The sequence below is a fragment of the Streptopelia decaocto genome, assembly GCF_964273445.1.
Source record: "Streptopelia decaocto genome assembly, chromosome: 6".
NCBI lineage: Eukaryota > Metazoa > Chordata > Aves > Columbiformes > Columbidae > Streptopelia > Streptopelia decaocto.
The window spans coordinates 63029545-63057339 of NC_138660.1; the positions used below are offsets into that span (position 1 = coordinate 63029545).

Here is a 27795-nt window from a genome sequence, read left to right on the forward strand (position 1 = left end):
AAGAAATATTTCTTCTGTTGCTGGAATATATCGTTTTGATTTACATCTGAACAGAGGAGAGTACTTTCCCATCAGTGCTCAGACTGCTGGTGAAAGGAGTAAGTATTAATAGACTTCTGTATAACCAATGAAGGACAGCAGCTTTCAGCTTCTGCTTTACAAAAACAATGGAACCCCTGAGAAAAGGATTTTTGAATAATTAGAAAGAATTTTATTTGAAACACAGCACGTAAGATGATCTACTTCTTTCACATACTTCTCTGCAAATAATCTGTAGAGTCAACGGACATTTGTCATCAACATAAACGGTAGCAAGGAAAGGATGCAATGAGAAACATTTAAAATCATTTCGTATTTGGGTTCAATTTTACATTTAACTTTCATATATATTGTACTAAGTCATGAATGGAAAAGATTTTTTGGGAGACCAATTACTTATATACAAAGAAAGAGGACGAGAGACAGAGTGCTGGGTCTGTTCAGCCTGGAGAAGAGAAGCTGAGAGGGGATCTCATCAATGTTTATAAATATCTCAAGGGTGGGTGTCAAGAGGATGGACCAGACTCCTGTCAGTGGTGCCCAACAACAGGATGAGGGGCAACAGGCACAGACTGAAGCACAGGAGGTTCCATCTGAATATGAGGAGAAACTTCTTTACTGTGAGGTGCCAGAGCCTGGACCAGGCTGCCCAGAGAGGCTGTGGAGTCTCCTTCTCTGGAGACATTCAAACCCACCTGGACACCTTCCTGTGTGATCTGCTCTGGTGAACCTGCTTTAGCAGGTGGGTTGGACTGGATGATCTCCAGAGGTCCCTTCCAACCCCAACCATTCTGTGATTCTTTGAAGTTACAAGGAAAAACCGTAGCTTTTTTCTTAAAATAGGATATGAAGTTCAAACTTAGAGTGTTCTTTTTCCTATATTTGTACTCAGAAGGGTAAAAGTTTGAAAACTTGTGGGTTGAGATAAAGACAGTTAAATAGGTAAAGCAAAAGCTGCGTGTACAAGCAAAGCAAAATAATAATTCATTTACTACCTCCCATTGGCAAACTGGTGCTTGGCTGCTTCCATCACATGCGACAGCCTTGGGATGACAAATGCCATAACTCTGAACCCCACCTTCTCCCCAGCTTTTTACATGCTGAGCATGACATCAATGGTAAGAGATGCCCTCTTTGGTCAGCTGGGGTCAGTTGTCCCCACTGTGTCCCCCCTTCCGGCTGCTGGGGCAGCATGAGGAACAGGAGAGGCCTGGACAATGTGCCAGCACCGCTCAGCAACAGCTCAACATCAGCGTGTCACCAACCCTGTCTTGGTCATAAATCCAGAACACAGCACCATATAAGCAACGGTGAAAAAAATTAAATTTAGCCCAGCCAAATAAGTACACTTGAGAAAATGGAAGAGGATGAAAAAAACCCCCACCCTTCCTATAATTCTCCATTACAATACTGCTAAAACCAATGACATGGGCCATCCTGAATAACGAATGCCTGTGAGCGTAAGATAATTAAACTGGTCATAGGTGGGAGTCTTTCTAACATATTTTATGTGGCATTAAATGCAAATTTTCTTATTTATTTCCAATAACCTAGCATTGTACTTTAGCAAAGAAGACACTTGTTCCTTTTACTCCAGGCACAGAACTGGTAGGTGTACATAAGAGCAGAAACCTTTGGTACAAGTCACTTTACCAGACCAAGTAGCATAGTTGCCTTTGGCTGGTGTTGACACCTGGCTGCTGTCAGAGAACTGACACTGGGCATCGTCTGACATGCACCACGTCAGCTGAGACTTAAGCAATGGAAAGGATGTGAATTTACAGCACTGTCCACTCCAAATTTACTCAAGCTTAGTTTCTTTCAATACACTGGTTTAAAACGTTTTCACTTAAATATTAAATAACTGGTAGTTCTCACTGCATTTGGGATACAAACTTATCCCAGCACAAAATTAACTAATTTGTTTTCTTGACAACTTGTAAGAGCAATAAAACAGCTTTGAGAAGATTGTCTAGCAACGGTAATATTTTTTACACTGATTGAATTCATGTCTTTCTACAGCATTATTACATTTGCTTTGCTTCAATGTTTACAGTGTATTAAATTTTCTTTAATTACATTCAATAAAACATCACTGGTGCCTTCTTTTCAGCAGGAATAAGACAGTCATTACTATGAAATTTTCCTTTTTTTGAAATTCCCTGAAAGTGAAAATACTATTTTGCTTAAATTTGTTTTTAAAAATCCAAATAAACTCTGAAAGCAAATTACTCCTCCCAAGAGATATTAACTCAGAAGAGTTAAAAATGCATTTGATTTGCTTAGTGCTAACTCAGTACAGACCTATAACCTTCATAATAACTCTTACTTATTTGGAAGGGTCCAAATACAATCTATTGTTCTTTAACTGTAAGACAAATACAGTTAAATAACATAGTTATAATGGGCACAACTATTTGTATTGTACCACTAATGATTTTTTCACATCCATATATGGTATTTTCTAACACACATTCTGCTTCACTTCTGGTAACTTCACCAGGATGCTGTGTGTGAATGCAAAGAAACTACCTAGTGAAATGTGAATAGCTGAGCTGCATTTCTGTAATTCAATGAATCCATTCTGCATTCTTGAGAAACAACTCATTTTCTGATACAGTTGCCTGACAGGCCCTTTGTAAATTCATGTGTGCTATGAACAACTTATCATAACGTGCAATGTAATATATTTTGTCAAATGCTTTTGAAGTTCTAATTTCATGTATATTTGTTTCATTATACTTTATTCTGTAAGTGGCTTGACAGTCTACAAAGAATTTTACACATCTATTTCAAACAACTGCGCAATATTCTATATTTTCCCAGTGCTTCCAAGATTTTGAATTTCACAACTGTGTCAGCCTGCTGTATTTAATTTAAACAGCAGAATATGGAACTCAACAGTTAGGAGTGAAACAGACATTTGACAAGCAAAGGAAGATGAAAACAAAAAGGAATCACCAACTACAGTTCACCCCTCCAGCCTTACATTTGATGCACTGGTTGCGTCTGGGTATTCTCAACTCACTAATTCCATCTGTTACAATTAACTACAGATTTCTTTATCTGAAAGTCTAGAGAAATGCCAAGAATTGAATATATAAATCAATTATTGATGTGAACACAAAGATGGCAAGCTTAATAAATAATTAAAAGAAAAACCTGATGGATGATTGCTCCTAGATTTTTTTTGATTTCTTTATCACTTTGTACTATGATAACCTAAACTTCAGGGAAGAAATTTCTGAATACTGGGTGATAAAAAGATCCCACTTCACACATGGCACATTCCAAATACGATGCTTGACACATTTCATAAATAGCAATAATGTTTTATGGAAACGGTATGTCTTTCTTTGATTTTTACATGAGGATAACAACATAAATAATTTCTTGTTATTTTTAATATAAATGTATGTGGAAAAAGTCCCACTGGCACTGAGAATCAATTTTTCACTAAATTCACCCCAAAAGTTAAGAAAGCTTTTGTGTGTTTACCCCTCACCCCAAGGTATAACAATAAACAGCACTCCTGCTTGCACAACATTTTCAAATCTAGACAGTAACCAAAAGGCAGCCAAATCCAGACATCCTGCTCCTATGGACACCACGTCTCAAATGGGAGAAAGACAGCACTTATGCAGCATGAGAATGCCTAATTTATTAAGCTTTCTAAGGTATTAGCTTGAAGACACTAAATATACGTTCATGATACAAAGTCAGGAATATGCATTCAAGATCATCTACACAACAAAGTATTAATTTATTAGATTTCTAAGAAAAAAAAAAAGAACAGAAATTGCCAACTGATGAGAAAGCACTTCAGAACTATTTGTGGACTTTCCCTCTTGAAGTATGCTATAAAGAGAATGATTATGAGATAAAATCATTAAGAATTTGTCATTTCTTCCTGAGAACCAGACCTACATTAACTCACTGAAAGTGGTTTATAGAGATTTATTAGGCATTCAGGTTCCTCATAGGTAGGAGAGTACAAGGTTAACTGAGCTAATTCCAATAACAACTTATACTTTTTAACGTGATTAATTATTATAGGAATAGACTTTCAAGATACCAAACAAGGAAAGTCATCTCAGGAATATACTGAATATAATGGGCAGACAGTGTTTGATCAAACTTCTTTGTTAACAAATGCTTATCGCTTTATCACCGAGTAGCTTTTATGACTCTTATCTAGAGATAAGAAACACAATATGTAACTTATTGGTAAAGGTAAACTAATTGTAATATTTTTTTAATCCATCAGAATATTGAGAATTCATAGGTCAGGCATTTTTGCATAGCTGATACAGAATTACAGCACTTCATAAGAATCAATAAAACTGGAGAATTTCAGCAAGGAACAATTTAAATTCTGGTCCAGCTGATTTTCAACAGATCAGATGGTGCTGTATAAAAACATACACGTGCAATTTAACAGAACTAAAAGTTTTCCTCTTACGTGTTGCTAAACTGACCCCATCCCTTGTAACATGTACTTAGGTAAAAGTTACTTACTACAGTTTTCTTCATCAGAGTTGTCACCACAGTCGTTTTGGCTGTCACATTTCCAATGGTCTGGAATACAGTTGTTGTTTTTGCACTGGAATTCATGAGGCCCACAAGTTTTTTTATCTGCAATTAAGATAAATATAATTTATATCATTGGAGACAAAGAGGCAAACCTGGAAAACTGTCACCAAACACATCAAAACAAATAACGCTGATAAAATGAAAAATTAAAATACAGACTGTATACTGTCATTCAAAGTAAAATATGTGGAATTCAGAAGTGATCATGAATTAGCTTGAGTAAAGGTTATTGCACATAATCTCAAAAACTGCATTGACTTTTCCTTGAATGTAACCGTAAGGTTGCTTTACAAGAGATCATATCACAAGAATCTATTGTCAAATGTACAAAACATATATTTCTCAAAAGCTATGTTTGCATAGAATAACTTATGACTAATACTTGACAGAAAACTTATATTTTGATTTATATTTTCACATTTTGATGTCTTGGACTGGAATTTTACTTATACAAAGTGAAAGAGTATTAAGCATATAATGCTAAACTGAGATTTGTTTTCTTCCTACAGTAGACATTCAGTGAGCTTTTCTGTTTACAGAGTAGCATCTTAGGCAAAGCCTCTTGGAGATGCACGAACATCCTGAACTCCAGCAGGAAGGAGCTGCCTCTGTGTTTTCTTTCTGTCTTTTATTTCTCAAGTAATTTTTTCAGGTTCTAAGGACTGAGATGAAATGAAGTAAATTAAAAAGATATCAGTGACATTTTCTTTGAGAAAAAAATGAAGATTGCTTTGTGAAAGCTTCAATGACATATTTAAAATTACATGTCACTGCGATGATATTTCAATAGAAATTTTTAAAATTTCCATTAGGCTATTTCATAGCATGTCAGTTCAGACTTCATATTGCTATCATGACAACTCTCTGATTTCTAATAACTGACAGAATGAAGAAGGACTGAAACACTAGCTTAAATCAATCCACTTTGCCTGTGAAATGGAAAGGCTGACAAACTAGAGGTATTAGATTGGATGCTACAGCCAAACTGCTGCTTTTTGTGCTTTGTTTTAGGTGTGGTTCTGGAACTAGAGTGATAAATCAAAACTACATTTGAATATCAAGACAGCAAAGTTAGATGGTGTTGCAGCTCAGTTGCATACACTCAAAAATTTGGTAATTATTATACGATACTGCCTTTTGCATTTGTTCTTTATTCTCTGCCAATATCATGATTATAAGTAGTTTTCTCCCAAAACACTTTTTCCTACAATCTTTCTCAAGATGACAGTGTATGACATTTCAATCATGACATTTCAAATAATTGCACTGGCAAGCACTTAAAAACATTTAAAAATAACTCCCTCCCCTGAAAACAAAGATGGTCTTGTATTTTGTTTCTGTATCTTTGCAAAAGGTGAAGATTCAAACCAGAAATTCATCCTATGTTTATTGAAGTGCTTCTACTAAAGTCTCCAATCTCCATTAACATATTTGCCCACAAAATAAGACCTAAAGAATAATGACAGATTACACTCTATTTATCCTATTCAATAGACATACCAAGATCTAATCAGTAATACATAAACACCAGAGTTGACATCCCTTCATTTCAGCTACCTGCTAGGATGAAGAGAACTTCTTATTCTTCATGAAGAATTATCTACTTCTCAGGGATGCTAAATCCATTTTCTAGCATTGCCTCTTTATAGTTGTGAAGAAAGGTTGGATTTTTTTTTATAATTTATCCATGTATAGTCTAACCTTATGATTACCACTTGAATATGAACCTTTATCTTCTTACTCTATTTTTACCAAACACATAGAAGTAGTGAATTCTTTATATAAAATACTTTGCATGTTTGTAAGGCTCACTCTTGTTCACTTCACTTCTGAAATCTTTACTTTTCCCTTGGGTTGACTCTGATCTCTCACAGCAGCTTAGAGCTGACAATGCCTTTTTAAACCAGATTTGCTTGTCTTGTATTTCCTTCTTCACGTTAATGAGAGATGAAGAAAACATTAGGATACTAGAACTGAGGTATAACAGATGAAGGTTTGGGGAAGTTGTGTAACAAATATCTGATCTTTGAGAAAGATTGATTTACTCAAATAAAATAGTGCAAGGCCTTAGTTTTTGAATCTGGGAACCCTGAAAACAATGCATGGACCCACACACATTTGTCATTGCTGTTTTCAGCACTAAATTGCTTTCCATTTTTATTAAAATGGGACCACGTTAAAATGTAAAAGTTCAGATAAGAATCGTACAAAGAAGTTAGTAATGATAACTCCATCATCATTTTTCTCTCCTCAAATTCTCATTAAGAGATCCATTGGTCTTCTGTAACAGGCAAAGGGCCATTTGAGGTAGCAGCTGGTTGTTGGGGTTCCTCTCTGATGCACAGCAAACTAGGATTTTATTTTAGAAGTCTAAATGAGCATGAAGAAAATAGGATGAAGGCATAAATGGAAAACAAAACAAAAGAAACCCCAAAATACTACATATGCACCCTAAAAGCATTTTCATTCAAGCATCAATCCCTATGAAGTAAAACACTATTTTGCCACTAATTCTACTACATTGCTGTTTGGGGATTTTAATTCCATATATGTACATTTTTGTGCATTTGTGTGTGCATGTGCATCCTTCAAATGCCTCAAGAAACACAGTCATCAGAAAAAAAAAAACCCAAACATTTTGAATCGGCTAAAAATGAAATTAATATTAAAGAAAGTGAGGAAGCAGAAAGCAGTCATACTACTGTTGACACACTATATTCACAAAGACCTGAAATACATATAACCTTTAAAGCAGATTTTAATAATTTTCCAAAACAGCACACAGCTTTCTTCAGATTCTAACTCGAACAGGCCCTTTGTGATGTTAAGTATTACAGTTGTGAGCAAGGATTTCCATAATCTAATGTGTTCTTTTAATTGCCTGGACAGAAAGCATGAATTAACTCTACCTCCTGTTCTATGAAAAACACCGTACACTCATTAGTAAGTGTATATTTCCTAATTCTGCTTCAATTGTCTGAGTCTGAAACTAAATACATTCAGACTACTTCTAACACATTTACTCAATATATCTCCAATAACACATAGTAACAAATGTTGACTAAGCAAAAACATATGATTATGGAGCACTTCAGCAAAAAAGGGATTATCCTTTACACAAGTTTTGCATTGTAAGCATTTTAGATATGAACTATAAATGATAACATGTTAGTATTAGTATCAACATATGCAGATCTTTATTATACTTGGCTTTCAACTTTATAATTTAATTCTATTAAATTTTGTTCATAAAAATAACCATGTTTAAATTAAAAACAGAATAACGCGGAAAACCAAACTGTGTTCAAACTACTGCTATAATAAGGTCACTGAGACATATTTCAAATGCTAAAATTATGGATAACTTTGAGATGTGATTAAACCCATCCTGTTCTTAAGTTTAATTGTTCTCTGAGTGTTCATACTACAAGCGGTACAGAGATTGTGGATTGTTCTGTCTCCTCCAACACAAAAACTAAGAGCATTATACTCAGCCAGCAGGTTTAAAATAAGAACTAAGTGTTTTTTCAGGGAGGCATGTAGTTAAGCTGTGGAACTCGTTGTTGCAGCATGTTGTGAAAGATTTACAAAGGTTAAAGGAGACTGAAACCCATCAAGGGCTATTGCACACAGAGACATATTTGACTCACAATATCTCCGAGCCTCAAATTGTTAGAGGCTGGAAGAGTACCCCAGGGAAGGTTCATTACACCCTGCTTCGATCACATATTCTTCCCTAGACACTGCCTTTCAGTCACTGCCAGAGACAGAATAAAAGGTAAGATGAGTTTTAGGTATGAACCAGCCTAATCAGTTATATATATTGTGCCTGAAAACAACCATTTAATTTGGGATTGCATGCATTGCACCTCTATACTATTTAATTGCTTGAGCAATTTGGACTTTGTTCTTTCTGTTCACTAGAATGATGAATCACAGTGAAGTACCTTTTATAAATCCAATTCCTCCCTTCATAAATCCAATTTTTCCTGTTCAGTGTCAAGGTTTTATTTTCCCTCTTTGCTTTTAAACTTCGTGTCTTAAGAATATTATTAGATGAATTATTCTAAGACCCTTTGCGTTATATAAGTTGGCCTTGCATGGGTTACTCAGAACATGAATCCACAGTTTGGAAGAGTGGCATGCTGTCCAGATTGGAAGACAACGTCTTGTTGGAGATCAAGGTGATGAGGGACAGTGCAGGAGAAAACACTTATGAAGTGGAACAGAAGGTGAGCAGTGCAGGGACACTCCCAGAAGAGCTCAGAACAGGATATAGAGTCTTGATGGCGGTGATTCATCTCTTCTTCTAAGCTTTGCAGGCACAATTTCTTTAAGCTTTTGGACTGTAATTTCACTTGATACAATTAATTAGTTTCCCCTTCTTGACAATTCAAATGATGGTCTTGCATTTTCAGTGTGAAGGAAGAATTCAATTTCCTAGACATATTCACCAGCTCCAGTATTTTCACATATGTGCTCCTGTCAACTGCTTGATACACATCTCTGGAAACAGGGCTATCTTTCAGTACTTTGTGCTTGATTACAGCCTTTAATTTTGTTACTCTGTTGTCCGAGTGGTAGCTTAATAGTGTTCAGACTCATGTAATTCATCAAAACATTTACTGATGTGTTGATGAGTAATAGTCAGCTTTGAATGTTCTGTAAAACTCTTTGTCCTGTTCTCTTCCATCTCAGAACATTCTTCCATCTTTTCCTTTGTAGGCCTGTCTCGAGATTTCCACAAGTTTTTCTGCACTTGGCTAGTGTAGCTCTTCAATTGACATCCATGTCCAAGGATTTTCCAACAATTCTGATTCACTTATTTTGACTTTGATTATTTGTAATCCATTTCCCATGTGGAATACTGTATTGATTACTTTCTTTCATTTACAACAGAAGAGTTGACTCAGTACTTTCCAACAATGGAAGCAATGAGTGAGAACAACTACTACTAATATACACTGTGAATTTTTTTTTCCAAGTGATAATGAATAGCAGGCATACACAACAATATCACATACACACCAATGTGAAAACTGCTTAGATATTTTTGACTTTCTATGAGTATTGTCTTAATAATTTTAACTGTTTCTGCAGAAATATAAACAATCAATCTGTTCTGTCAGTGAAAAACATGCTAAAAACTGTAGAGTTATAGTTGTGATCCAAAAACGTATCTTTAAAAAAGTAATTAAAAATTCTTGAATTCAAAGCTAGTACTTATGTTCTAAAAAATCTGCCTCAGTAGGGGAGAACAGTGTGGTTCTGGATACTGTGTAAAAACTAACAGAAATTAGGGCTTGGTTTGGCAATAGTGCTATTCTATCCTTGATCCTCTAGAGGATCTGCCTCCTCAAACCATCAGATTTAAGTACAAACGTTTCATAAGTATCAGGGGTTCTTGGAGAAGTCCTAAGGGGCTGCCAAGTTTGTGGAGTGGTGTGTTAGGACACAACCCCTGGAGCTCTCAGGCAGAGGTTGGTCATGTCAAGTTGCAACCTGCTCTGGGCCGTTCTGCACAGCCAGTCTTAACTAACGTGATTTGCAAATTATTATATTTTCCACTATTTATTAACTACAGCAGCAAAAAGGACACAGAACACACTGAGGGAAACTGGCTAATAGTATGAGAAAAATCAAGAATGTCACTATATTCTCATTTACTCATTATTCCAATACTCATTACAGTTTCTGCCAATAAAGTAGTAGTATAATATGAAGTTTATAGACTACCCATATAAAGATCACGATTCATCAAGAACGGCATGAGCTACAGACAGCTACCCTATCAGATACGTATTGTCATACATTGAAAGAGGCCATATTAAGTGGGATTATTTCCTTTTGCTACTTTTTTCAAAAATGTCCAGCTACAGTAATATACTGAAAACCACTGGCATACTCACCACAGTTAGCTTCATCTGATCCATCAGCACAATCTGGGTCTTCATCGCATACCCACAATTTCGAAATGCAGTGTTTCGTTGTTTTACACTGGAAATGGTCTGGAGAACAACTGTTCTCAGCTTTAAATAAAAGGATTCCAAATTAAAACTAGAAATTTCTGCTGATATTAAAAACATCTGTTTTAAAGAAAAAAAAAGGACTCAAAATTCGGAAATCGGATATCTCTAGCATCACTTACGTGACATCTCCAAGAAAATGGCATTCAGATTTATATTGTTTATCATTTTGTCTTCTGTTTTATATAACTTTTTATATAACAGCAAGGTTGAACAACTCTAATAAATGAAGTGGTCATTGTGATATTCTTTTAACAACAAATAGACTTAACATCGATGTGATAAACCACTTCAGTGAAAAGCAGTCAGATTTTTAATTTTTGTTTCTAACTTCTTAAAACATGTTATCCATTCTGAAAATCAGCTACTTTGAAGGACTAAGAGAGCTTTCTATGCTTTGATCAAAAAGGTAATCAAAATTATGTAAGAATTTTGGTGAGATTCTGTGCTCTTTATTAAAAGAGACCATGGGGAAATGGTGAGAAAAGTTTGAAAACAATTTCACTTTATCAGTTTAGCAGAAAAATAATTTAATGAATCCTGCAGCGTGATAAAGATGCAAAGACGCAGCTAACTTTCATCCTGTTCTTTCAGGGTGCTTGAAGTTAAAGCTTTAACTGCTTCAGTTTTAGAACAGCCACTTGACAACAAGAAAGATCCTCAGTGGACTCAGGTGATTCTACATCGACTCCCCCCCAACCATCTATGCCAGATCTTATTATTTCTTAAACTCTTATAACTGAGAGCATAGAGGCAAGATCAATACAGAATTTCTACCTGGTCTGTGAGCAATCTGTTTGTGATCAGAAGCTTAAGGATTTCTTTAGAGATAAGTATATGTATGAGAACGTTCAAATTCTTCAAAACTGAACTGAACATAGGTAGAGAACAGTTTGATCTGTTCTCTGATAATGTTTTCCCATATTAATGTTTGTCCCACTTTACCTGGGGAACTCCATAAGGTTTTTAACAAACTTTCCTGTCCCTGTTGAAAAGCAATTTGCTCCTTGATATAATTCTTGTTTCTTGGGTTTGGCAAGATGAAATATTTCAAGTTTGTTAAAAGTTGGTGTGTTATTTCTTTCAGTGCCATGTTTCCATATATAAATTTACAGTGCTAGAAATAAATAGCATGGCTATGCTGTGAACTATATTTATAAAAAAATAATACTGATTCTCAGCTAGGACACCTCACCAGGGGATTTCAAAGTGCTTTACAAAGAACACCAGCATAATTGCCTCTATTTTACTTATGAAAAACCTTCAGTATGAAATACGACCTTTTCAAGGTCACCTGATACATAAAACAAAATGGTGGTAAAGCTGAAAAAAGGTCTTTATTTTACAAATCCTAGTCCTGTGCAATTAGAATGAAACAGATAATGTTGGTGAATGGGGCTGCATCTAGCTGGCGGCCAGTCACTAGTGGTGTTCCCCAGGGGTCAGTGTTGGGTCCAGTCCTGTTTAACATCTTTATTGACGATTTAGATGAGGGGATTGAGACCATCATCAGCAAATTTGCTGATGACACCAAGTTGGGAGGGAGTGTCGACCTGCTGGAAGGCAGGAGGGCTCTGCAGAGGGATCTGGATAGACTGGAAAAATGGGCTGATTCCAATGGGATGAAGTTCAATAAGGCCAAGTGCCGGTGCTGCACTTTGGTCACAACAACCCCCTGCAGCGCTCCAGGCTGGGCGCAGAGTGGCTGGAGAGCAGTCAGACAGAAAGGGACCTGGGGGTACTAATTGACAGGAAGCTCAACATGAGCCATCAGTGTGCCCAGGTGGCCAAGAAGGCCAATGGTATCCTGTCCTGTATCAAAAATAGCGTGGTCAGCAGGACAAGGGAAGTGATCCTTCCCCTGTACTCTGCATTGGTGAGGCCACACCTGGAGTATTGTGTTCAGTTCTGGGCCCCTCAGTTCAGGAAAGACATTGAAGTGCTGGAGCAAGTCCAGAGAAGAGCAACAAGACTGGGGAAGGGACTTGAACACAAGACCTATGGGGAGAGGCTGAGGGAGCTGGGCTTGTTTAGTCTGGAGAAGAGGAGGCTTAGAGGTGAGCTCAGCACTCTCTAGAACTACCTGAAGGGCAGTTGTAGCCAGGTGGGGATTGGTCTCTTCTCCCAGGCAGTCAGCAATAGGACAAGGGGGCATGGGCTTCAACTCTGCCAGGGGAAATTTAGGCTGGAGATTAGAAAGCAATTCTTTGCAGAGAGAGTGGTCAGGCATTGGAATGGCTGCCCAGGGAGGCGGTGGACTCACCGTCCCTGGAGCTTTTTAAACTGAGATTGGACATGGCACTTAGTGCCATGATCTAATAAACGGACTAGAGTTGGACCAAGGGTTGGACTTGATGATCTCTGAGGTCTTTTCCAACCCAGTCGATTCTGTGATTCTGTGATCTGTTATCTGTCTTGTGACTGGAGCCCAAATCAATATGAACTTCATGGTAGACCTGCTTAAAACCTCCCCTTTTCATAATTTCCACAAAGGCAACTGAAGAGTTTTCAGAAGCCATAAGCTAGTTGGTTTTTTTATTATTTTTTTTTATTAAACTATAAACTAGCACACTTAACTTTCTGAAGAGAGAAGCTAATAAAGTCCAGGTAAAACAGAACAGGAATTAATAATGTATATAATTAACATCCCCCAGTCCCTGCTGTGTCTTTGCAGGTGGGTTGACAGCTGAGTTTCAGCCAACTCAAAAGCTTGCTGGATGTCACAGCAGACTGTCCTCTTCCCACTAATCCCTAGGATGTTTTCAACTCCGTCACCGCTGATCCTGACCCTGTTCTTCCCACAGTCCCTCAGCGCAGCTGCGCTGTAGACTCTGCTGCTCTGATTTAATTTCTGTCAGCTACACCTCAAGGTTTTGGGAACCTTCCATATACCACGTGCAGTTCTTTAGAACAATAAAAGCCATCTCCCCTATCTTGCGCAGGAGTTTACTTGACCCTGCTTAATCAGTTTTTCAATACATGTAACAGCAAGCCGACATGTAATACTGTTTGTCAGAGGCTACAGCTCTGCTGAGCTGTTTGGAAGATGGCCATTAAACATGACCATGAACAAAGCCTTTGTATCCTTAGCAACCCTTCCCTTGGAGGAGGTCACATTCTTTGCAGAAATGCAGCATATGCAAACCCTGAGAAAGCTAATTCAGAAAATAGGAATAAGCACTTTAGATCAGCAGTAGATCTGAATAATGAACTGAGTGAAGGACAGAGATGTATTTCAAGACGTCATCATTTTAATTACAAAATGACCAAAGAAACAAGATATTCAATACATTTTCATTCTAAATCTGAAAATGTTTTCTCTGCATATATCTAAGAAATATGGAGTGAAAATAAATTTATGAAAAGATGTATTAAAAGCCAAGTAAATGGAAATCTAGTCACATATACAAATCAATGAAGAAGTCCCCAGACGAAAGGGAATAGCAAAGGTAGAAAACTTCATCCAAGAAAAAAAATATATAGAATGAGCTTTGGATCTACATAATTTCAAATAAAAGACACAGAAAAATATCTTTTTCCATTGAAATGCATTGCTGCAAGGCATGGCAGATGAAAGCATCAGGATGAGTCATTTGTGAGGTGGTTAAGAGTAAAATTTCAGTCTAAATCAGAAACGCAAGTAAATGCTTGAAATTAATTGCTTACACACCCCTCTTCTTTGCAATGACTTTAAAAAATGAAGTTAGTAAATGACATTTTAATTTGTGCTCTTATAAACAAAGCAAGGTACATCAAACTATCTTGTGAATTAAGTGGTTTACATGTTCCTCAAATTATCTTACAGAAAGGACATTTACTGTATTACAAATTACTTCAGTTCCTTTTTTTAAAACCAGAAAAATCTAACTTCTCTAAATATAACTTACGACAGTCTCTTTCATCTTCTTCATCACCACAGTCATCCTGTCCATTGCATCTCAGATTTATTGGAATACACTTCTGATTCTTTGTGCACTTGAACTGACCTGACAGACACACATGTGTGTCTGTATGTTAAAAGAAAAAAAAATAAGGTAAAAAGATTAAAAGATTAAAACATTTAAAAATAGAAATAAGTTTCTTGTCAAAATTTAAAGGATGACATTTAAGTCAGTTCAGCATGTTTCTGAAGTCTGCAATACATATAATCACCTACCACAGTTCAGTTCATCAGAATTGTCTCCACAATCATTCTCTCCGTCACAGATAAAGGCTGGAAGTGCACAAAGTCCAGTTCCACACTGAAAACGTCCTGGTTGACATCTGAATTCAGCTGAGGAAAAAAACAAAACAAACCAAAACAAACTGCTTATCAATATTATTAGAGGAATGGTTAAAGTATCAATAATGTTGTTCTTCCTCTATGGACTAATCAAAAGTATTTTGATTAGAAACCCTTCTATCTGCCTATATAGAGTCTCAATCTGAGTAGATATGAGTAGCTAAAATGTGCACGTACTGCTGCAAGATCAATTTCAAAATCTGAGATTTAAAAATTGTATAACTATAGTTCTACTCTATTAATGATCCAGAGTGCAACGCTCTACAGGCTGATGCTTACTGTTAGCTCAGAGACTTGCAATTTATGATCTAAACACTAGAGCTGGAGTCTACATTTAAGAAACTCACTAACCCACCCTAATTCTGTTTCCCATGAAAGGCCCAACAATGTTCCTGCCATTTGAGTGAATGAGCAATTATGCACCTCTATAGTAATATTTTATATAAACATAGTGTAGCTTAACATATAATCTTATGTGGAATGATTCTGTGTGTTAAAGCTTGCTTCAAAGGCCTTTGCAGCAGAAAAAGAGAACTAATTACAAAATTGTAAACACATGGGTGAGAGATTTGAATTAAAAAAAGAATCAAATGAACAGCTACTTAACTGGAAGATTGTAAAACAGATAGTGGATGCATTTTGTGTGTATAAGTTTGAGGGAAGAAGACAAGAACCATTTGATTTATGTAGATTAATATAATAGTATAAGTAACTAAGACTGAAAAATAGTATCACGAACAGATTTACTGCCTACGAATCCAATACTTTTCTACATAAATAAATTTACAGTCAGCTACCACAGACGCCATCCTTTGGGATGCTGAAAGCATCATCATAACTGACTTCCAGTTGTCTACAATTCAATAGGGGAATACTACAGTAAGCTACTACAGTAACCTACTACATGGGCAAAGGGAGAAACATGCTTATATGCATCACCTTTGGGATAGTGTGTCAAAGTTACATAAGATGCGACAAAAATGTTCATTGCATAAAATTGTTCATGCTGGAGAGGTGAGATTTAGCTCTCCAAACTTTGACAATATTTATAAAACAAAACTGTTTATATAAAACATATCGTGAAAAATACACAGAATTTTAGTAGGAATCACATGGAGACCATTCTTGTTGTTCAGAAAATTGCATGAATAATAATGTGTAGCTGAACTTGTATAATTGCAATGATACATAAGCAAAGAGATTAGAATTCCACATTTCTATTATATACCAAAGCATGCTAAACTGGCAGAATTTTTTATTTATGTATAAAAATCAGAAACCTCAGAAATTAGGTATAAAATAAAAAATCTCTAGCCAAAAAAAAAAAAAAAAAGTAACTGGCATCAAATAAAGGTTTAAAACTTGAAAAACATGTTCTTATGATTTTCCAAAGGCCTTGAAAGACCCTCAGTACACAGGAGTTAATAAAAATATTTTACAGGCTTACAAACAAGAGCCTGCACCCATTGTAAATCTGCCAACAACCAAAGAAAACAGTGCTACAAACAAAAGCTTTAAAAAACCAACCAACCAACCAACAACACCTCTTCCTAACAACTACAAAATATTATATTTGACCTGGGATCTACTGACAAAACCAAGTTCCAAACTCAGAAAGCACTTACGGCATTCTTCAGGCTCGTCAGAGCCATCTCCACAGTCATCGACAGTGTCACATTTCCACCAAAACGGAATACATTTGTCAGTTTTACAACGGAACTGTAAAAGAAAGGAAAGACGGAAGAAAAACTTTGATATTAATATTTCTATATTTAACTTTAAACAGAAATAGTACAGTATATGAAAAATTAGATTCACTGCTTAAGTCATTATTTCATTAATCTACTCCGACTGTTATTTTTTATAAAATTTATTTTTAAAATATTCTTTTTTTGGAGACGTTTTGCACTGAGACTTCTACTGATACAAATCATTGTAGTTTCAACGACATTGTTACACCAAGTTACAGTGCCCCAGTATCACAGAATCACAGAAAGTCAGGGATTGGAAGGGACCTCAAAAGCTCATCCAGTCCAATCCCCCACTGGAGCAGGAACACCCAGATGAGGTTACACAGGAAGGTGTCCAGGCGGGTTGGAATGTCTGCAGAGTAGGAGACTCCACAACCTCCCTGGGCAGCCTGTTCCAGTGTTCTGATACCCTCACTGAGAAGAAGTTTCTTCTCAAATTTAAGTGGAACCTTTTGTGTTCCAGTTTGAACCCATTACCCCTTGTCCTGTCGCTGGTTGTCACCGAGAAGAGCCTGGCTCCATCCTCCTGACACTTAACCTTTGTATATTTGTAAACATTAATAAGGTCATCCCTCAGTCTCCTCCACGCTCAAGAGCCCCAGCTCCCTCAGCCTTTCCTCACACGGGAGATGCTCCACTCCCTTCAGCATCTTTGTTGCCCTGTGCTGGACTCTCTCCAGCAGTTCCCTGTCCTGCTGGAACTGAGGGGCCCAGAATCGGACACAATATTCCAGGTGTGGTCTCACCAGGGCAGAGTAGAGGGGCAGGAGAACCTCTCTGACCTACGAACCATCCCCTTCTAATCCACCCCAGGATGCCATTGGCCTTCCTGGCCACAAGGGCCCAGCGCTGGCTCATGGTCACCCTGCTGTCCCCAGGACCCTCAGGTCCCTTTCCCCTACACTGCCCTCTAATAGGTCATTCCCCAACTTATACTGGAACCTGGGGTTGTTCCCACCCAGATGCAAGACTCTACGATATGTAACACTCATTGTATTTTGCTGCATTCTATAATTTGATCCTTTAAGATCTTATTCAAAACAACCACCTCAATTCTTAAACAGTCTTTGTAGGCTGCTAAAGCAGACTTTGGATCATTTCTCCAGGTAAATTAAAACACCCAGTGTCAGAAAAGGGCCTTAACGTGCAGTTGTACTTCTGTACAGCATTGCTTCTATTGTTTGATTAAATGAGAAAATCAGAAGCTAGGTCTTCCAACCTTTCAAAGGGATAAAACGTTTGTACAAAAAAAGGAAAATCCTTTGTAAGACCTTGGCAGTGCCCTTCTCAGAGCTCAGGCAACACCGTACCTTTGTTCTCACTGAAAGAGGAATGCAAACAAAACAACAGGTAGAAATGATCTGATATAATTTTCCAGGTCTAAATATAAAATCAGGCTTCATTATGTGGTTGAATTTAGGAAAAAATTTGGACAGGCTACCAGCAACTGTTTTTCTTCTGAAATGGTTAACAGTCAAAGTGTTGTCAAAAGCATCGTAGGAACAGTTATGATTTCACAGAAGAATCTGAAGTAGCAAAGTATATTTTTGGCACCGAGATCTGCATCTTATGCCATCAGACTGACAAATTATCAAACAATAAACAGATTTCAAAATTGGAAGAAAATGACTAATGACCAATGTCAACTTGTAACTGTCTGAAGCAGCTTCGATTTAACCCAGCTCTCCCTCCTACAGAACTATCCAGAAATGATAAAATATTGCTCCTGGAGGATTCAAGATGTGATGCTATCTTTCAATTCAGGCTACTGAAGAATTATTTGGAAAGGAACAGAGCCATTCAATCAACTGTCAGCATATACATTCACCATGAATAAGTTTGTAGTGCCATATAACGAAAATTTTTAGAAAGAAAAATAAGTTGCTTTTTTCTTAAACCAAACAAAATTGAGCAGTTAGATATGGCAGAATATAGGTAAGAAATTCCACATTTCACAAGTGTTTTTCACTTTCTTTTTGTTCATCACTTAATGGGAAGAAACAAGTAAACAATCTAAACAGAAAAGCTGTCACACCAATGTCACACCAAACACTACCTCAAGGGAACAGAGGAAGACAGTGGGACAGTTTCTTAAGTAACAGTATTACTTAAACAAAACTGTACATCATTTATTAAAATGACCACTGTTCCCTAAAAATTAAGAGTAAAACCATTTCCTTAATGAGAATAGACAAAATGCATCATGATGTAGAACTCTGTAAGAGGTCATTAGCACACACACAATAGACGGACTTTGAGAAAAACTGAACTACAAGAAAGATTTTAAGGCCATATGCATTTTTACTATCAACTGACTTATTGTCAGGGTAGAACAGTCCAAAGACTTTTATCAAAGTGGTTCTCCTATGAGAAATCAATATGTGCTACTCAATCTACTTTATATTTTAAGAAAATAATCACCAAGTATTTATTTAAAGTACTGCAGAATCCAACTCCCATAATTAATCCAATGTTTTAAATGATGCAATTGTTAATTAATTGTATTAATTAGTTGTGCATTCATGCAAAGGGTTGTCAGGTATTGGAACAGGCTGCCCAGCGCAGTGGTGGAGTCACCATCCCTGGAGGGGTTTAAAAGACATGTAGATGTGGCACTTAGGGACACGGTTTAGAGCTGGACTTGGCAGTGTTAGGTTTACAGTTGGACTCATTGATCTTAAAGGTCTTTTCCAACCTAAATGATTCTATGAGTTGCACTTCAGCTACTTGATTGTTTTTAATGTAACCTCATCTAGCTAACAGGACTGGGTTCATTTTCTTGAATCAATGTTAACTTCATTCATGCATGAATACCCTCAAATCTTTGTTATATATGCTTTGTATTTTTGCGTTTCATATTTTATAGAAATGCTTTTTTCCAAGCATTTCTATGGGTTTAGTAGCTCTATTTGTTCTAGTGACTGGCAGAAACATCCACATTTGAAAGGGAACAACTTTTCCATTGTCTGGAAAAAGGCATTTGCAAGTCTATTTTCAACTAATTGTCTGGAAGATGAAACACTTCAAGTGCACCCCTGAGTAACCCAGTCTTCAGCTCCTTTGACTGATGCTCCCACATTTCATGGGCACCAGCATTCACTATTTAAAAGCCGGTGGAAACACAGTAAAATATACTCTCCACTCCCCCTCCTCCCATACGTATGCACTTACCTGACTGGCAGTACAGTTGGATAAGCACGTCTTGTTGTCTGCAGCGAGGTAGAAGTTAGTGGGACAGGCGCAGGTGAACATCTTGTCAGGGGCCAGAAGGCATAAATGACTGCAACCACCATTGTTTAGTGTACATTGATGTTTAGACACTGTGGGCAGAATAGGAAAAGAATATCAGAGCCTATTATTTCAATAAACTTCAGGATATCTGCTTTATAGAGGAAGAAAAACATACAGATAGTATTTTTACAACGGAATGTCTCAAATGAAAAACCTGTAAGAGGCCACCTTTTTCTTTTGCCTTTAAGCTATTATCTGTTGCATGCGAAAATGAATTATTACTATGGATGTAGATTCAAAACTGCAAGGATGAGAGGAAGAAAAAAGCGCTAGTGGATTTTTGTTTGTTTGTTTTAAAATGAGACAAAAAATTAGCTTTTCTAGGTCAAGTGCCAAATTGCATTCAGTTACAATTCAAACACAGGGAGATCAGACACAATTGTAACACCTACGTTCTCAGATACTCCCTCAGTCAAACAAGTTCCTAAACAACAGTAGACTTCTGTAAAATTAACACTCTCTTTTCAAATAAGAAGATTAAATATTTTCATAACATATTGTTCCTATCTTGATAAGCGGAAAATTGGACTGTAATGCAACTTAATGGTTCTGTGCTTCAAGTCAGTATTTTGGGTTAATTTTTAAGCACCCAAATTGGTATTTTGCCACTGAAAAAGACGTATTCTATTTAATACCAGATGTACTTACAACATTAATCACAGATTTATGTTTAAAAACACTAATTTGAAAACTTCCACAATTTGTAACAAAACAGAAATAAAACCAAATCACTGCAGATGGACGAGCTCCTATTAACTCAGCAACTGGCTACCAAGTGAAATACATCAATGTGTTGTATGGAAAGCATAGGCAGAATAATTACCATCAGGTTGTCTGTAGGAATGGTACACCTGGATGTCCGTTATGGTGTGCCATGAGTTAATCAGCGACAGTCTGTCTGATCCAGAGGTTTTGTGGGCACGGCTGAGCGATTTGGTTTTCCCATCTGTCCAGTAAATATAGTCTTCAAACAACGTCAGTGCAATCACCCCTGGAATATCTTGATTAGGGACTGTAAAAAGAGATGCTGGGATTAATGCTCATTCTTGAAAGACTGCCAGTTAAAATATTCCATACTGCAAGGGCTGACAGATACAACTGCTATATAATGTCTTGAGAATAATTGTCATGACAATATGTCAAGCCTAGAGGGTTCTTTATTACCAGTTATGATAAAGATGGATGGGGTATGAGCTTTGCTTGCCTAGAATTAGTTGGTCCAATCAGTGTCAAGGAAACGAAAGAACTTCTGTTCACAAAAATCACCTCCACGTTGTAAACCAATGACATGTTAAGCTTTAAAGCAGTACATAACGTAAATATAACTTAAACTACTCTTTACAGAAGGCCAATATTAATTTGCTGTCTTAGGGGAATAAGAGTTATTAGAAAATATCCAAAATGCAAGCTATACATGTTCAGATGCACTGTATTAACAAACTTTAGGGCAATTAATAGTATTTTAGTTTGGCAAAATATACTGATGAGACAGGCAAACAAAAAGTTTTTCATTAAAATAAACATAACAGTATGAGGGCTTATTGCTAGCATAAGCAATCATACAATTAAAAAAAATACACCAAGTGATGATAATAATACCCATTGTTACAATATCACAAGCTTATGAATCAGCATCATTTAAAAATGATGGAAGGACAAAAGGGAGAAAAAGCTTTGTAATCTCCTTTATCCTATTCAGGAGTTGGACTCGACAATCCTTGCGTGTCCCTTCCAACTCAGGACACACTATGATACTGTTGTACACTCTTTAATCTTGAACTATTTGCTCTTGATAAGCATAAACTGAACTCTAGGGTTTTGTTTGTTTGTTTTTAATGTATACAGCTGTTATCATGTCACAGGAGAATATCTGACCACAATGCTCAATTTGTAAATTACCATCTTTCATCTCTGAATCACTCTAATTACTGATAGAGCTGAAAAGGCAGATCAGAGCAGCTAAGTCTGCCATTTTTCACCTTTACCTTGATTTCTTAGATAGAAATAGCTTCATCTTGCTATGTGGAATATACTTAGAGTTGGGAAACCTTGGAACATTTAACAGTTTATTGACACTTATGACCAATACTGAGAACATGAAATGACAACGTAGCAAATGCACTTTCATATACAATAGTCTTGCCATTAGTGAACTCCAGTGCAGCGTATGTTGCCTTCTGGCCAAGGGAACCTTGCTTCTTAGACCTGAAATTATTTTCCCTTATGTTTACATATGCCATAGCTACCAGACTGAAATAACAGCATGATATTCTTTTGAAGAGCTTCGTAACATTTCTGAAAAATTAATCAAAGGGTAAAGAAGTCTTGATTTTGGCACTTATTACACAGGTAACTTTGGCGTGGTTCCTGGTTCCTCACATAGTGTAGTAGCCCCAGGAAAAGCTCTTATAATTTCCCCTATTGGTAGAATCACTTCATGAAAAGAGGGTCTACAAACTACAACTGAATCACTCCCAACAGTGATGGTTCCCATCCTGTTCCTCTGAGCGATGAAGGGAAGAGTTCTTGAAGTACCATCTCTTTTAGCTTTGCCGTCAAAATAACAAACCAAGCGTAACAAAACAAGAATACCCTAACTACAATTACAAGAATTTCCATTATACTGATTCTTTTTCCTGTTTTTTTTCTTATTTTCTCACCACTGGCTTTATCAGAATAAATTGCAAGAAAAACCTCACAGGTTTGGGAAAACACCCAAATGCTAGAGCAGGGTTTGTCTGTCCACTGGAAGACCTATACGTATTATCACCTAACTAGATCATCTACTTGCACATTAATTTTATCCCCACTCTGCTCTGGAGGGAGGTAAATAATTCCCTTGGTGGGGAAAATAAGCTGTAGATGATACAATAGTACCCATCCTCACCCTGGATGTTCTATGGAGTGTAGGGGGTGTCTGGTCCTGCAAACAGTGAAATGAACCCTGCATCTGGTCACAACGGAGCTTAAGCTGTCAAATCCCACTTATTACCTCTTTTCTTCTTTTTTTAATATTTACTTTTTTAATATTTATTTTAATATTTATTTTATTTTATTTAATATTTATTTAACATGTGTGATTTTCCATGAATCTTCTTGAGATATTTCCTTAAATTCTGCATACATCTTTGATAATGATGAATTCAACAGTACCGCTTCAGAAAAGGCATGTACCTCTGATTTTAATTTTAAGGAGTGAATGATCTTTAAAATGCTTTAGCATAATTATTAATTGGGAATACTAATAATCATATCCTATGCTTACTACCAGATTTCTGAAATTAATTAAGGAAGCATAGAACTTACACATTCATGTCATTCAGAAAAAGGAAATTATAATTCTGAATTATTTCAGAAACGTTAGCTCATTTAAATGAGTGAGCATGCGCTCTGGAAAAGAAACACCTTTTGGTCTGAATCATTATTCCATATTTCAGTAGATCCCTGAAAAACTGGACTCTCTCAGACTTCCTCTGTTGCCACTCTCCCTAGTCAATGGCTTCACTGAATTTAAGCCATTGAATTACTTTGCTGTGCTGTTATATTTACCATGGAGTTTTGTGTACACCTGGGCAGAATCCATTGTGCTCGCTTTACATACAGAGATTAAGGCATATTGAATTCACTTTTTATTTTAGATAGATTATAAACATTTGCTATTGAAAGTTTTCTTGTGACTTCTATGTCATGTGATTGTGCCATAGCACAAAAATTAAAAGACAAGCAGGAATTTTAGGTACATCTGCAAAACTCCAGGAAATTCCCCACTGATCTTAAAGGGCAGTTTCTAATGAGAAATACAAACCGCACTGACAGAAGAAGCAAAAAAACAGCAGAAAGAGAAACTGCTACTCTGAATGAAACCCTGAACCTATCCATAAAGCTATTTGTTTTATTTTTGCTTGAGTTCTGGAAAAATATCTGCTAATGTAAATTATGTACATTATGTAAATTAATGTAAATTATGACCCTTGCTGCTAACTTTTGACATCAAATTAAAGATGTCAAAGACACTACTTTCTAAATAAAATAAATGTGCTTTTTTTTTTTTTTTTTTCTTATTCTGATCACAGGTAAGATTAAAATCAGAATAAGTGGGCTTGTAAAAGCCTTAATGGACATGAAGAGTATTTACAGAGGAAAAATCTTTTGATTTGTTTGTTTTTATTTTTCCCCACCAATGAAAAATATGTCTAGCTGTCACTTTTTGGCCATCCAGGGCTTATAAGTAAACACCAAATCCTGCATACAGATGTATGAGTAACTGTTCACTTTTGTTTCTATGTATGTTTGTGGGTTGTCATAAAATTCATCACAGCTTCGATGGATTACGCATACACCAGATTCCAGATGAAACTTTATATTCATTAACTAAAAATTATTCAGAAGAATAACATGTACTGTCTGGGTTCTCTCATCACACCTTATTAATAAGGAAGTTAAGTTTAATGCATGGCTTAAAATGTTCAATACTGCACTTAGAGAGCTGTGTTTCAGGAAACAGCTGATGGCTCATCAAGTACATCTTTTTTTTAAAGCTACTTCTGTAAGCACCAGGTTTAGAAGCTTAGTTCTTCCAACTACCTTAAAAGCAAAACTACAATATACAACACAACGTAACAAATATTATATTACATCATTTTTTTAACTATGACAGAGCATTTCTAAAAAGTGGATTTTCCATTATTGCGATGTATTGGTCAAAAATTGAAAATGTCAGTGATTAAAACAGTCGCACATTAGGGCTGTAGTTTGTTTTGCCACTATTTCTGACCTCTAGATAAAGTTCATTCTCCAGAATGACGTTTCAGTAACTTTACAATTGTAATAGGCTTCTGAGTCACAGTAAACTTATCATTAAGTAATTTTCAATGCAAATTTGAGCAGAATTCTTTCAGGTGCTTCCATCATTTAAAGCTGTAAAAGTTAAAGGTATTCTGTTATGACTATGAAACTTAGAGAAAGTTATACTAAAACAAACAAACAAAAAATCAATCAAGGAAGCAATGAATGGACTGTGTTAAATAAAGTAGTAGAAATAAGTAAATGTAAATCAATATACATAAATTAACACACACAGAAAATACGTATAATGTCAATGGATGCAAGTATTTATCATAAAAATTATGCTAAACTGACCATACAACTCAACATATTTTCTTCCAGCTGGTGCAATTGTAAAAACTGAGTGAAGTTTCCAAAAACAGGCATTCAATGGCAGCTAACTCTGATTTCCTTTACTGTTTGATCAATAGTTCTATCACCCCAGGGTGTACTAGAAGCCGCGTGGTTAGTAGGTCAGAGAGGTTCTCCTGCCCCTCTACTCTGCCCTGGTGAGACCACACCTGGAATATTGTGTCCAGTTGTGGCCCCTCAGTTCCAGCAGGACAGGGAACTGCTGGAGAGAGTCCAGCGCAGGGCAACAAAGATGCTGAAGGGAGTGGAGCATCTCCCGTGTGAGGAAAGGCTGAGGGAGCTGGGGCTCTGGAGCTGGACAAGAGGAGACTGAGGGGTGACCTCATTCATGTTTACAGATATATAAAGGGTGAGTGTCAGGAGGATGGAGCCAGGCTCTTCTCGGTGACAACCAATGGTAGGACAAGGGGTAATGGGTACAAACTGGAACACAAGAGGTTCCACTTAAATTTGAGAAGAAACTTCTTCTCAGAGAGGGTGACAGAGCCTGGCCCAGGCTGCCCAGGGAGGTTGTGGAGTCTCCTTCTCTGCAGACATTCCAACCCGCCTGGACACCTTCCTGTGTAACCTCATCTGGGTGTTCGTGCTCCAGCAGGGGGACTGGACTAGAGGATCTCTTGAAACTGTACATGAAACTGTAAAGAAAATGTTTACATCTTATTTTCTGATTGAAGAGTAAAATAGTCTCTCATGCTCTTTATTCTTTGCCTTTGAGGACATAGGCATTTCAAACTCTCTGAAATTTCAGGTGGTGACAGCTATTGATTTATCATAAATATATACAGTAAAAGAACCACCCATTTTCTCTTTTCAGTCTTCCCTTTAATGTCAAGAGAACCTTCACTGCATTAGTGATCTACATCTTCACAAATTACATATATTAGCTGCAATACTAATTACTAATCTCACAGCATATGTTATGGTGTGAATCAGTTTTAAACAGGAAAGCAAGACTAACTGCTCTCCTTTCTTTGGCAAGCACCATGAAAATGGACCACTTTCTGCAAATTCAAAGTAAAGCCAGGTTAGTCATAACTGATAAGTGCCTCTGCTTCCCCTGCATCACCTATTTGGAAACATTTAATCAAGATGTCTACTTGACAATCCATTAGTAGGAAAGCAATATCTGCTGTTAAACATAAAAATTACATTAAACAAGCATAGGGGTCAGATCTCTACCAGCAAATTTGTGGAGAATAGTCATATTTTAACACAAGGCCATGAGAATTGCACTCACTTAGTATTAATTACTTTCCAGAATTACCCATATATTCAATAGATTTTTTTTTTTTTTTTTTCCTTTTAGGGTTTCTCATAACCATTCCAACCCGCCTGGACACCTTCCTGTGTAACCTCATCTGGGTGTTCCTGCTCGATCGGGGGACTGGACTGGCTGAGCTTTCGAGGTCCCTTACAATCCCTGACTTTCTGTGATTCTGTTTCAGAAAGCTGCAGAAAATAGGAGGAATAAATACAATGGGTAGTAAAAGGGAAAAAAGGGGAGGCTTGCAATAGATCAGAAGCAGTGGAATATATAAATTATTAGATACTTGAACGCAAATACAAATGACAGTACATAACATGCTAAAGGGAGATAAAGTGCTGCATGAAGAGGGAAGAAGAGCCACATATCTCCATAAGAGGGAACATGATTATGTAGACAAGAGAAATGTGTGCAGACTTAAAATGTACATCTCTCTCCTGCTTTTTGTACTAATTTTGATCCAAGAATATAAATTCACATGCTGTAAGTCATATCTGTGATAAAAATTTCTACTCTGTTTCCCTTATATTTTCTGTATACATCTACTTAAGCATAAAAAAATATTCATTTGATTTCAGGGATAAAAATCACACTGTGTAGGATTTCTTAACTACAATATATGCCTACAGAAGACCCGAAGCTCAGTGTCACTCAGCTCTTACTGAAATGCAACTATTTCCAAAAGCAAAACAAATACTCTAGTGAAAATTAATTACAACTACAACAAAGTCTCATTGCCAGCTGGTAAATTCCATGTGCCAAGAAAAAGTGTCCTTAAAAAGGACAAATGCTGACTTCTTCTAACCAATAAACTCCAGTGGCATTAGAGCAGTTTCTTTTTAAGAATTTTGGCACCAAAAAGACATAAAATCTACATTGGGGATCAAACCTTTAAAAACAGTTACGATATTTTGCCTTCCACTCTCTGAAACTCTTGATTTTCTGAACTGCAATAAAATAAAACCAAAAAGCCTATCGACATCTTGACCCAAATGGAACCAATGATACATTCTTAGCAAGAAGAAACAATCCTCCAAAGACAAACTGCATCACAGAAGAACACCACTTAACAAGCAAATAGCCATTATACATAAAAACTCAAATAAACTTTGAAATTGCTGATGTTCACTTGTGCTGCAACCACTGGCCCATATTTTCCTCTTTCCATTTGAACTCCCTCGTAACCTTTTTTGCCTCATTTTACATCCAACTTATACCCTCTTTGAAACACAGCCAATACTTTATTTCTTTATAGTACTTCCTACTGGTACTCGCTCCTTTTGATAAAGAATTTGAAGTGCTTAGGCAATGAAATTATAATGAATAATGACAACAAGATTATGTCTATTAAGC

At 36.6% G+C, this 27795-nt stretch overlaps 1 protein-coding gene across 1 annotated transcript in view; it reads right to left on the bottom strand.

The window, feature by feature from the left end:
• Positions 1-27795, bottom strand: part of LRP1B (LDL receptor related protein 1B) — a 683918-nt gene that overhangs the window by 76973 nt on the left and 579150 nt on the right. Inside the window, exons 61-67 of the mRNA XM_082055474.1 lie at positions 20806-20994; positions 19863-20011; positions 16566-16659; positions 14815-14931; positions 14546-14665; positions 10542-10661; positions 4558-4674 (exon numbers count right to left, since the gene is read on the bottom strand). Of these exons, the coding sequence (XP_081911600.1) occupies positions 4558-4674; positions 10542-10661; positions 14546-14665; positions 14815-14931; positions 16566-16659; positions 19863-20011; positions 20806-20994 (906 nt within the window). The remainder of the gene's footprint in view (positions 1-4557; positions 4675-10541; positions 10662-14545; positions 14666-14814; positions 14932-16565; positions 16660-19862; positions 20012-20805; positions 20995-27795) is intronic.